The sequence below is a fragment of the Aulostomus chinensis genome, chromosome 20 (assembly GCF_037954235.1).
Source record: "Aulostomus chinensis isolate RoL2024-O1b breed Wild chromosome 20, RoL_Achi_v1.0, whole genome shotgun sequence".
Classification (NCBI taxonomy): domain Eukaryota; kingdom Metazoa; phylum Chordata; class Actinopteri; order Syngnathiformes; family Aulostomidae; genus Aulostomus; species Aulostomus chinensis.
The window spans coordinates 20,261,350-20,274,744 of NC_141339.1; the positions used below are offsets into that span (position 1 = coordinate 20,261,350).

The following is a 13,395-nucleotide window of genomic DNA, read 5'->3' on the forward strand; positions in this document are numbered from 1 at the left end:
TTGCATTTCTGAGCATGCGTCTTTCAGCGCCCATGACGGCAGCTGTAGATGCAACAAGGCACCTTGAGCACTTTCAGCGTCGATTGGGGAGGAAGAGCGGCGCAAACACTGAGAACAAAAGAGCCACACAGGCAGCCAACAAGAGGGCTACAGCAGCCACGAGGCTCTGGATGGCCGATAAAATACAACTGCAGCGCTGTCAACCCCTCTGCCCGAACTTGGCAAGCTCTTTCACAGGCCATCAATGCCCTCGGCTTCTCCCAGGAGCCAAACACTTCCTGCACAAACACACAAACAGACAGCCCCTTCCCCCCCAGGCAGCCTAACAGCAGCGGCACTCATCATACACAGAAATGCTTCATATGCAGCAGCAGCAGCAGCAGCAGCTCATGGATCTAAATACATGACAAAAGCAAATGGAGACATCAGGTCTGAGTGGCACTAGTCAGAAATAATGAGTACCACCTTCCCCACCTACCTGACTTTGAACTCAGTGAGCTGTGGTTGAGCACCCGGCTCGGCACAGTAGATCTGGGGAAAGTAAAATCGGTGCGACTGAAGGTTGATATCCATGGCGGCCTCACACAGCACAGGTCAACCTCGCTCCGCGACTACAAAAACTGCAAAAATCTGTCTCTGCTTTGCTTTTTTCTTCAGCTACAATGTCCTTTAATCATCCAGGACACTCTGGCTAGAGGTCGGAGTTCAGCAGCAGCATCACCTTCTCCCCGAATGGTTGTAGGGCTACAGAGCGCTACCACCAGTAAGGCATCCCCCTCCTCTGTGTCCTCCGTGCACAGAACATTCAATCACCTCTGCTGTCCAGCACCAAACAGGCACACTAACCTATTTCCCTACTATAGCACCCGCTGCACATTCAGCAGCTGTGAGCAGCGAACAAAGATGAGTCCAGTAGAAGATGCTGCCTCCCAGAATCCACCAGCAACAAAAATAATCCAGGTTTTCAGTCACCAAGTCATTCTGAAACTGTCTGAGAATAAGAATTAGAGAATTGGTGTGTGAGGGGAAGAAAATGTGAGAGCAGCATTCAGAGGAGATGGGAGATGAGAGTCCTTTAGATTTTACGCTTCAAAGACACAAGAGGGGAGAAAAAGAGAGACAGAGAGAGAGATGGAGATAGGGAGAGAGATTCCCGGTGCTGTGAGGCGTTGCCCTCGCACTGCCTCTCCTCTCTGTGTCTCATTGGATTACCTACTCCCTCTCCACCCCCCACCCCCACCTTCCCTCCCTCCCCCCCTTTCTCCCCTCCCAGCTGTGACAAGAGCGATGGGCCGCCAGCCCCGGAGGCTGCTGGTCCTCCCCCTCTCCTCCCTCCTCTCAACCCCCCCCCCCCCCATTTCTCTCCTCTCCCATCTGCCGGATTGGCTGAGACGAGGATGCGTAAGCCCGAGTGGAGAGAAGAGAGAGGCGGAGCAACGGATTTTAATTCATGTGATGGCTCCCGTCTTTCTCATATAATTTGAGGTGGCATGCCAGGCCGGGGTGGATCTGGGGATGCCACACAAGTGCACAAGTTCAGACACACACACACACACACACACACACACACACACACACACACACACACACACACACACACACACACACACTCGCATGCTGGCAGCCTGTAGCGGATGTTCATTAACAGAGGACACAGGTAGAGAAGAGTTTAAAAATGTCGGACACTATGAGCGTAAAATGTATCACGCCTTAAAAACACGACTGAACTCATGTAGTAGAAAGAGAGCAAGACCCTGCAGACCCTTCAAACCCAACGAACAATCAAGAGTAACGCAGTAGAAAATGTGCTTCTGCAATATTATATCTGCATCTAACCTGGCGAAGCACCTGATCAAACACAAATTACATCAAAAATCATTTACACCCTCATAGCCGAGTTCCCCGCAGCAGCTGCAGCTAACGTCAGCAACAGCAACCTGTAAATAGAGAAGTTAGCACTTATTCTGCAGGGGAACATTCTGTTTTCAGATTGTCTGTCGGGCCTCTTCTTAACACTCAGGATCTCCTTGAAAATTTCCTCAAATTTGGCACAAACATCCACATGGAACTCAAGGATGAACTGAGAAGAATTTGGTGGTCAAAGGTCAGACTCACTGTCAAACTCACTTAGAACAGCAATTCAGTATTTCTAGATTACAACTGAAAGTACATTTTTGGGCTGCACGGTGGTGCAGTGGTCAGCACTGTGGCCTCACAGCAAGAAGGTTCTGGGTTTGAGTCCTGGCACAGGGTCTTTCTGTGTGAGTCTCCATGTTCTCCCTGTTCCTGTGTGGGTTCTCTCTGGTACTCCGGCTTCCTCCCACAGTCCAAAAACATGCAATTGGGGACGAGGCTGATTGATACTCTAAATTGACTGTAGGTGTGACTGTGAGTGTGAATGGTTGTCTGTCTCTATGTGTTGGCCCTGTGATGGACTGGTGACCTGTCCAGGGTGAACCCCACCTCTTGCCCGTTGATGCTGGGATAGGCTCCAGCCCCCCCCCCCCTTGTTATTTGAGTTTACAAAAGGACCCCCAAAAAAGTAACACGGGGTACTTGTACTGAATTCCTGGAATAAATATAAGTTCCTGACACTGCTATGGAGCAGGTATGAATAGAACTAGGAAATGTCAAATAACTAGACTCCTCCCCCTGACCCACAGCTGCCACATCCAAGCACACAACCACACATTTTAACTTCTCATCAGTGCAGGCTCATCAGGTAACCAGATCAAACTCGTGAATCATCATGGCCTTTCAATGTTCATGAATTTGGGAGAACCTGGTGAAACATGTCAGACTGTTTGCTGTACTGTAGGTCTCTGCTGGCATCTGCCCTTTAAATATTAATACGCCCCGTCTATCCAGATGCATGTAGATTATATGTCATATACAGTAAGTGGTGCGTGGCAGTAAAAATAATCTCCTGGTGGCCTCCAATCACAGCGGACTTCCAGTAACCAATAAATCCCTCCCACTTTTATTGTACATATCCAACATCCCAGGAAAGTCTCCCACCCGTGCTCTCTTTCTAGTACAACCCATATCTGTCCCACTGTGTTTCCCCTGCAGGCTCTTTCATTGATTGGACCGACAACACAGTTGTTGCATGACATGGTCAGTTCTATAATTGTTGTGGACAAGTTCGACAGCAATTTAGTCCTTTTTTTTACCAACTTTGTATGTCATCATTGTTCTCTACACATGCCTGTGACATAAGTTCACATGATCAGTGTGGAAATTCTTACTTGCATTACATTGCGTCATGTACTCCTGTCATAGAATGAAGCATAGCAGCAGCTCCAGAGCAAGAGAGGCCCAGATTTAAAAAAACAAAAAAAACAAAACGATCTAGTGATGCACATGTTGGAGGGCATGTGAGACGCACATTAAAAAAAAAGCTGATCAAACTTGAAGCCTGAAACATCCTGACTTTCAAATTTGGCTCCAAAAATGCAGGATCTTACTTTCCCGTGCCTAGAAAATGTCCTAATCTTTCTAACTTAATCCATCCATTTGTTATAGAAGTTGTCGTGCATGGCTTTAACACTGAGGCATGCTAAACCGATAGGTCGAGCTGTGTAGCCAAACACTGACTTCAGTAACTGACCCGAGCATCTGTCAGGTCCGCCCATTATTGGGCTGATAATCTGATTCTGGATTGAGCTGTTTAATCTACTTCTGACATCTTAAATTTTGTTTTCCCAGAAAAAAAGTCAACAAAACTGCACATCTGAAACAAATAATCCTCATAAATCGGTTGCATTTATTACCCTCACCAAAGAGCTTGTGTTTTCGTTGGCATTTGACTTTCTTTTAGTGGCATTATGTAGATAAGATGAGGCCCATTTTCAATACACCTGGTGGAGCGGAGTAGAATGGGCCAAGGAGGAACCCACTACATTTTAGGGGAATATTTGTTATATGAGGCTGCACGGTGGTGCAGTGGTCAGCACTGTGGCCTCACAGCAAGAAGGTTCTGGGTTCAAATCCCAGCTCGGGCACAGGATCTTTCAGTGTGGAGTCTCCATGTTCTCCCCGTGCCTGCGTGGGTTCTCTCTGGTACTCCAGCTTCCTCCCACCGTCCAAAGACATCAAGAGGGGACGAGGCTGATTGATACTCTAAATTGACCGTAGGTTTGAATGTGAGTGTGAATGGTTGTCTGTCTATGTATGCCGACCCTGCGATGGACTGGCGACCTGTCCAGGGTGAACCCCACCTCTCGGGTTATCATAGAACAGGAACCAGACTCTACAGGGATAGAATTTTTCCAAACCTTACATGTTTGACCAGGGTTCAAACCAGCGCACCAATTAGCTTGCTGCATTATGCGAAATCCAACTATTATGAGGTTCCAGCTCCCTCTCGTTCTGTGGAACAGCCACACCGCGATGAGGGCTGCGAGGGGCCGCTCTTAACTGCTTTAATTAGATCCTGAAAGTGTCAGGGGGCCAAAGATCACATCGGTCTCAGAGGTATGTGGGTTCTGAGTGCTTGTTAGCTTCATAAATCCATTGCAGTTTTTTCCTTTATTCCTTCACTCATCTTTTCTTTACGTAGAACACGTCTCAGAATGGATGCCTCCATTGACGTTGGAGTGTAAGAGTGTGCAGCCATGAGGGGACACTGTCGGTGTGAGCAAAAACACACAGATGAGGGGAAAAAAACAACAAAGCCAATCAAGTGTCAGTTGTGAGAAGGAGAACAGGAATGAGATATTTGGAGCTAACAAAAAAAAAAGGTAGCTGACAGTGGAGTAAACAGGAGAGGTGAATTCCTGGGAAGGATGGAGATGGAAGAGCTAGAGAGAGTCAGGTTGTTCAAGAAAGTGGGGGAGGGAAAGAGAACGATGGAGAGAAAAGTGGAGAGGCAGTACAGGAAGGGTGAAAGGACATTCAGCTTCCATTTACAGTACGCGCCCATCCCCCATCCATCTCTCTCTCCTCAGGTTAGGACAGCAGCAGATTGTAGTCTAATCCCCAAAGCCACACTCTTCCGTTTTGTCTGTTTGAGAGAGAGAGAGCGAGTACTTTAACAACCTGCCTGTTAGTGTACAGCAGGAGGGATGGCCTTCAATCTGACACACAGCATGATAAAGTGTGTGTGTGTGTGTGTGTGTTTATTTGAGGGGAGGAGGAGACTGAATCCCACCAAGCAAAAGATGCTGCTGATGCAAGACTAACAAGAAAAGTGGCGTCATATTTGGGAAAAAGTGCTAAAACATGCAACTACAGGCTGCGATCGCGGCCTCGTCCAGCATGGTTATAACCTTACGATTCATCGTGACGTTATGGTGTTGCTGTGCGCGTGACAGGTGACAGGAGACAGGTGACACCAGCTGGCGCCATGACAGTTCCATCCCAAGTCTGGGGTTTGTCCACCGTGTTTGGTGAAAATGAGACATACAGTTTTCTCCCCATGAGCCTTTGGTAGACTATTAAAATTCTGAGCATATTGATCAAACCCAGTTTTAGCTGTGTAGTCAATTTGCAGCTAAAACTCGTCCCTGGGCCGGATATTACCAGCCCTGGTCATTTCAGTCCAGTTGCTTCTCATTTTTATTCAAGTGTGGAGATGTTACACAGGGGAGTCTGACCTCAGACTCCAGCTCAGCCTTTTTATGTCTCTTACTCACTTGATGATATCATCTTACATTAATGTAATTAAGGTGTATCGCTCTGTATCTCTTTGCTTTCCCAAACGTCGATGTCCAGATGTCATTATAAGCACGCTGAATGTACAGTAACATCGTCTGAATCAGTGTGACCTCTTTGATTCTATCCAATCTACTGGCATCAAAACAATAAAAATGTGTCACCAACTAAATACAGTCACATGTTGCTCTGCATAATCTAATCTGATTTCCTTCATCCCCTCAACACCCACAATGCACCTGCATGTAGTCATGCAACACAAGGTAAAATGAGGTGGAGGAAGAAAAGGGATTAAATGAGCAATGTGACAGAGACGAGGTTAAAGATCTCTGACGTTTGCTGCCTTCTCCGTTAACTCACACTAGCTCATCCCCGCGGCCCGGGGATTTGAATTCAGCTGCAAACAAATGTGCACATACTCACCACACACACACACACACACACACACACACACACATACGTCTGACTCATCTGAGCCGATTATTTTAATTACAACACATACCAATGGGAGCCCGCGGAGGAAGGGAGCAGGGGAAAGGAGGCAGTGGTGATTTCTGTCTCATTCACAAAGATTTGATTACCTCTCTCTCTCTCTTACTCTGTCTCAAACACACACACTCACACACACACACACACACACAAGTCTGGGTAGATCAGCTTCATGGAGCTGCCTTGTGATGCCTCAGTGTGCATTATTCTGACTCACACCGTCACCCAGAATGCACTGTGTCTGCTTGTGTGTGTATGTGTGCGCGTTATAACACACACACCCACAGCAGTCACATGATCTCCCACCTGACACTGGATGTATCACAGTGCGCTGCATCCTTCTCCATTTCAAGCTGCTTTAAATTTCGACGTGTAATAAATGAGATGCAGTATGTAAATAAACATAAATCACAGAAAGTTCATATATTTCGCTAACGCCAACAGAGAAGCTTGACAAGCTACCACAACTAAACTTCCAGTGCCCGCTCTCCGTCTCAGACGTCTTGATTCTTGTTTACCACGCAACCCACAAGCTATTTTTAATAAATAGGAGTGTACTGCACGGTTGGCAAATGCAAAAATGATCACAGCAAATCATAGTGTCTTCTGCTCTTTGTAGTTACGAGCAAGAAGTTTTCAAGTGTTCATCCAAGTCTCAAAGTTTGACACTTTGGGATAAACAACACTTTTCATGTGCATGCCAGAGTGTGTGGAGGCAGGTGGACCTGAATGTAGGAGCAGCAGCAGAGGCAGGCAGGAACTGGAGAGCTGAGATTTTTTTTAATCTTCAAGGTAACAAAACAGTACAGAGAAGTCACTGGTGAGAAACAACTCGAAGTAAAACCACAGCTATGGGAACAAGAAAGAATGCAGGAACTGACAAAATAGAAAAAGCAAACTGAACACAAACTCTGGTCGAAGACAGAAAAAAAAAAGGAACTGAAATATAAGCCACATAACAACAGAGCGGTGCAGAACCATGGATCCATGTTAAAGCAGTTAAAATGTTTGCTGCATGCCGAGCACATGAGGAAAGACTCTTCCTTCTTTTAGTTGAAAACTCCTGCTTCTGGCCAGAGGGGCCGCCAAAGTCAACAGAAAATTTACCCTTGTTGCTTTAAATGACCAGAGTTTGAGTGAAATTATGCAAATCATGTATATTTATTTCACTGTGGCAACTGCAACAGTTTTTTTTTTTAAACAAAAACTGTAAAATGCGATTTAGAATGGAAAAATATCATTTGAGATGTTTTTTTTAGTGCGCAATTATTAGTATGTTAGCTGCATAGCAACTGTTAGAGAAGGCTAGGCTGGACAGTGATGCATTTTTGTTGTTGATTTCAGTACATTTGTCTGGTTGACCCTAAATTTATGCTACTCTACTTATTTTTGAAATAATAACTTATTTATGGAAGGTTTGTGAGGAGTTGGCGCCGGTTACCACGGTAATGTGCCTACCAAACGTGCAAAGAAGGTTCTCAGGAAGTGAGAAAAAAAAAGCGGCCGGATAGCATTCAAAAAGATGCACGTTACCACTGACGTGCGAGTCTGCAGAATGAAAGTTCGCACAATGAGTACGTATCCAGTGTGTGCGTGATCTGGGATTTCTGACGCAGCGAGTGTGTTACCCTGTTTGGCTGCAACCTGTTCTTTTTATTTCTTTTTTCTTTTTTCTTTGCAACTTACAATAAAACGACAAGGCTGTAACACATTGAGGCTGCGACCAAAAGAACAAATCAGTGAGACTTCAAAGTTCATGGAGGACAATAATTCACAGAGGTAAAAAAAAAAATAAAAAATCAGACCTCTGCTGCTCGCCATGAGTCAGCAGGACATCGCAGCCAAACCTATAAAACAAGACATTTCCATAATTATAGAAAAAGTTGCCTGCAATGTCTTTGAAACTGTTTTTTTTTTTTTTTCTGTTGAACACAACTGAGCATTTTCAGGCTTGATTCACACCTGCTGGTGTGAAGTCAAGGTTTAAACCGAGCTGACTTCTGTGTATTTGTCCTTGTCCTGCATGAGTCCAGCAGACGCTAACTACAGTATGAAGGTTGGTATTCATATGGGTCACACACACATAGCAGCAACTGCTTCTGTCAATACACATCAGGCAGCTGTGGCGATGCTCTATTGACGGAGGCTACTCTTTGCTCTCAGAGCTTAATGAAGCACTCTGCGCCACACAAATGCGGGAGGTGGCGATGGTGGGAGGCCACCGCGGGCAGGCACGGGCCGCAGGCGGGACCACACATCAATCCTGCTGTCAGACTGCATGAGAGGGCTGAGTGAGTCACATTCAGTTACAGTGGATGGTGCTCAACGTGCAACTGACAGCTACGCAGCGCTTTGACTCAGCCGGAGTCACATATCGAGACAATAACTTGCAGTTCATCTGAGATTATGAATCGTAGTGGAGTTCTTCGTTATCTACCTTCAAGGTGCAAGAAAACAGAATCAGATTCCTTTAGAAATGACTGACAGTGCAAACTAAACACATTGTTACTGCAAGTCAAAAAAAAAAGTGTGACGATAAACCTATCAGTGAAAATCTTTCAATGCAAAGGTGTTCTATGCAAATCCAGAAGTATGAACTGGCCATCTCTGACGACAGCTTGGATCATGACATGGACATGGACATGACATGACTTGGATCATGCTGATAAGAACCATGGATTTCAGGAAAAAGAAAAGGTTGGATTTACAACAACAACAACAAAAACTCCAGGTCTCTGCACAAAAAGTTCTTTTCACTAACTAAAGTTTGACATTCGCATGAGCGCATCTGTACTCACAAATTACAATATTTGACTTGCACTAAAAGACCCTTTGTGGTCAAGCTGTTGGAAGTTTTGCTCTCAAAGCCGAAACTGAAACAAATAAATCTGCCACTTGTTCAGCGAAGAACTGATCCGTCTGTGCAGCATTAACACACGGAGGGTCGTATCCTCACTTAAATGTTAGTTAGTCTCAGGGAAAAAAAAAATGTCAGACGTGAGGTCACAATGTCCCAGAGCTCAAAAGGACATTTTAACATTCCCACAGTTCAAAACCACAAAATGTCAGAGTGACGTGAAACGCAGAAAATTTTCAGCCTCCAGAAAAAAATGCTGTTGTAAGACATTTTTGTCAGGTCTGCTTCATAAATCACTTCAGCAACCCATCAATAATTATGGGCGCCTCGTGTTCTTGTGATTGACAGGCCAATGAATCACCTAATTGTTTGGCACTAATAAGCATTCCCAAGGCCACAGTGTTGATTGTCGGGGTTCCTGGAAACAAGTCCATTTGTCACCGCTGACGTCACGGTTTCGGCAGAAAGCTTCTCATTAAGGGATTTGCTTCTCGCCCACCTGCTTGGTCGCTGCCGGGGTTGATATTTTCATATCAGCGCACCTCAACAGCGAGATCACCGCTGACTATAACTTCCAGAAAAAACATTATCCCATTACCAGCTGCAGGACTAGATCATGGAGTAGATTCATGCCGATAAGAAGCAGATGTTTTAGGAAATCTATTAATCAATAAGAGGGAGAGAGGGAAGGAGGGAGGGATGGAGGACAAAGCCTTTAGAGGAGAAACGGGACTGACAGGCTCCATCAGATCAGAGCTTCAAGCTAAATTCCATCAACAACATGAGCTGAGCTGAATTTCCCCCCAGAGACCTGCAGACACATCCACCTCTCCACAGCTGGAGATAAGCGGAACCAATGCAAGTAATCTAGAAAAATGAGAAACCTATAGAACCACAATGCTATCGAGCAAGCAGCTGATGAGAGAAAAAGCACAAAAAGGATTAGAACTGCGGCTGGATTTATCGAGCTTAGGATGTGGTTTGTTTTTTTTAATATGAATAAAGGACAAGCTAGGAGTCTTGTGTTTGATCAAGGGAGCAAATGACTGCATTTTTGTAGCGCGATAAAACAATAGGTTTGTAATAAAAAAGAAAAAAAACATAAACGCGGCAATCATGAAGATGGTTATTGCAAGTCAAAGAAATTTGTGATTGAAAAAATTATGTTGAGGTGAACAGAAACCTTTTGTTTCTGAGTTCAACAATTCTTGTTTGTCGGAGAAAAATTCTGCTTGTGAAATTTTAAAAAAAGTTTGAAGCAAATTCAGTTTTTTTTCCTCGTATCCAAACATTTACACTTTTGAAACCCCAAACATTTTCTTTTGCGGGTTTATTGGCGACCAAACTGTCATGGAAGGCGGCAAGCACTCATATCTTCTCGCATCTTTCAGGTTAAGTCCCACCCACGGAACTCAGCTCAACAGCAATCAAAACTTTTGGATTTGCAAGGAAAAGCTTTGCATTACATCATGTGTATTAATACATTTCTAATCCATCCATCCATCCATTTTCTATACTGCTTATCCTGTTAAGGGTCGCAGGGGGGCTGGATCCTATCCCAGCTGGCATTGGTTGAGAGGCGGGGTTCCCTCTGGACGGGCCACCAGTCCATCGCAGGGCCATCAGGAGCACTTAGAGGTTCAGTATCTTGCTCAAGGATACTTGGACATGGTCACTGGGGGAAGTGGGGATCGAATCAGCGACCCTTCAGTTGCTAGAAGGCCACTCTACCTCCCCCACATTCCTAATCCATGAAGAAGAACAGAAGTATCCTGATTGGCTGTAACCTGTTAGCTTGAAATGTCAAACTACCTCAACTAAGTTTTGACTCGATGGTGAAGCGTATGTGACCCGGACTGCCGTGTTTGAGGTGCAGCTTGAGCAGATCAAAGCTAATTAGATCACCACACAAAAGCCTTTTGTCCCCAACTGTCCTACTTCCAAGTATAATACAGACAAGACACACACACACACACACACACACACACACACACACACACACTGAGCTGCAGCGCTGGCTGCGAGTGGTGAGTCAGTCTATGTTGCCACCTACAGAGCACCTCCACGAAGCACACAGTAATCCACAAATCACAGCTGTGTATCAGAGCTTCTGTCACACATAATAATATTATAACATGGATGCTATTTATGTCACCGTTAACGCCCGCGTTTGCGCTGATTACGCAATTCATTCCTTTTAGTCTAATCTCACAATTTCCTCCTGGGCCGTGGCTGTGTTGTTTGTTTTGTATCGCCACATGTGAAGGGGGTCCGCTAGACCACCAGTCCGCTAGGTGTCTGTTCTTCTCGGACACTCAGTTAAGTGTGGAGTACTTGATTGTGGTCCTCGTCAAATCAAACCTCACCTGAGTTTTTTGAAGAGTCTGTTTATTGCCACTTGGTGGAGTCGTTTGACTTATTTGTAGAAACATCCATGCAGGGTTCGCTTTTACTTTCATTGTTGTGCTTTAGGATGCTGACTCAAAACCCCACTACCTCACTTCTGGCATAATTACATAAATATTCATTAATATGCACTGTTCCTTGGGAATTAAGAAAAAAAAACTCTAATCAAATTCAATTACCTGCAACGGCCATCGAAAGACAAAAAAGAATGTTGTGGTTCTTGGGAGGAAAGACCCTATTTTTAAAGGCCATGAGATAAAACCAGTAACCAAAAAACTGATCAAAGCATATTCTGTTACTAGAGTGTGGACTGACTGCTGACTAAACTGATGAAACAAGTTCAAAACTCTCTCTCTCTCTCTCTCTCTCTCTCTCTCTCTCTCTCTCTCTCTCAGGCTCCATACATCCATGAGGATGAGGATTCTCGCTCTGGGCACCTGTCAGGCCTCATGAGAGGAGCAGCAGCAGACTGGGGTGGGGGCGGGAGGGTCAGCTTGTTAAAAAAAACAAAAACCAGACAGTGACCTGCTGTGGGGCGCTCGGATGGTAAACACCCCCTCTGACCTTGGGACACACTCTCACACACTCTCACACATCTCAGTGCCAACACATACTAGTCGGTTTCCTCCTGGTCATGATGAACCTGTGCCAGCTGCCGGTGCCCCACCCACCCTGTGTAGCAGCAGCCTGACACCTGATTGGCTGCATGTCTCGTCCTGGGAGTAACACTTTATCTGATTGGCTGTTGGAGCCCCGCCAGTTAACGCAGAGCTTGCATCCTTCAAACAGCTGGATGATGACACCTGGCAGCCGATTGGCCCTGAGCTGGGAAGGTGTGTGTGCACACGTATAATCACGACTGACCTCGACTTACTTGTTTTAATTGTTTACCAATTAAATATCATATGACACTTGGGGGCACGTGTAGACCGGTTACCATGACAACACCCTCCCACTTGTCTGCAGACGCCCTCCACGTGACACATGGAGATGTTAGCGTGTGTCACATCAAAGCCTTCCCGCCCCGTATCGTCACAGCCGCTGCGCTGTTCAGGCTTCAAAATCTGTCAGCGAGCAGGTGACCTGCGCCTGTTTCTGTATGATAGACGTCTCCAGAGCTGCGCTGACATGCACATCGCAGGCCTTCAACTGCGTCAAAACGCACAGCGATAACAGGACATGCTGGCTTATCTTGCTTAGACCCTTTCCTCTCTTCCAGAATCATGCGCAGCTGAATCACGGCGCAACCCCCCTTAAAAAAGAAGAACATGCTTACCTCATCTTCCTCTCCTGTGCGCTTGAATGAGATGTTTTATATCTCTCAGGTCTGTCCTTGACTCCTAAAATCCAACAGCAGCAGCAGTTTATACAAAAAAATAAATAAATAAAACCCAGCGCCGGCTGGATGTGCAGATGTTGGTGGAGAAAAGGCGTCAGGGTGTGGGGAAATGCTACACGGGTGGTCACAGTTTGCAGGTCCGTCCGTTAAAGAGCAGCCTCCGGTGTCTGCCAGGAGCCTGCTGGGTCGGACGGAGCCATTACACAGGGCTGCACGCCGCTGTCCGAGGGACTACAAGCCGGGCGGAGAGGCTGAGGGCAGCTCCAGAGGTGCCATCTTTTCCTGCCTTCATCCGCTGGGAGGCTGGATGGAGAGAGAGAGAGAGAGAGAGAGAGAGAGAGAGAGAGAGAGAGAGAGAGAGAGAGAGAGAGAGAGAATGTTCAAATGTTGGGCTGCACAGTAGCGCCCTCAGTCTGGTGATGCAGCCACTGTGCAGGCGTGCAAATCAAGCGCGTTCTCGTAGAAACAGAATAGAAAGTCTATTATTTTGAATCACAAGCAGATAAATAAAAAGAATAAATCCAAAATAACACCAAAGACAAGATTCTAGAACCTCAAAACTCAAAATCAAAAGTGAAGTTCAAGACGGTTTATAGTTTCCCTCTTGAGGCTAAATACAAAGTGGATGAGTCCTGGAAACCCAGCAAGT

General features: G+C 45.7%; 1 protein-coding gene across 3 annotated transcripts in view; it reads right to left on the reverse strand.

The window, feature by feature from the left end:
- Window positions 1–13,049, reverse strand: part of evlb (Enah/Vasp-like b) — a 48,621-nt gene extending 35,572 nt beyond the window's left edge. For 2 of the 3 annotated variants that reach the window (XM_086190007.1, XM_086190006.1), the window contains exon 1: window positions 479–1,184. In XM_086190007.1, the coding sequence (XP_086046133.1) occupies window positions 479–573 (95 nt within the window). In that variant the 5' untranslated portion in view covers window positions 574–1,184. Of the gene's footprint in view, window positions 1–478; window positions 1,185–12,683 lie in introns of those variants that run through there. The other variant, XM_086190009.1, reaches the window with a different exon arrangement.
- Window positions 13,050–13,395: the final 346 nt, after the last annotated feature.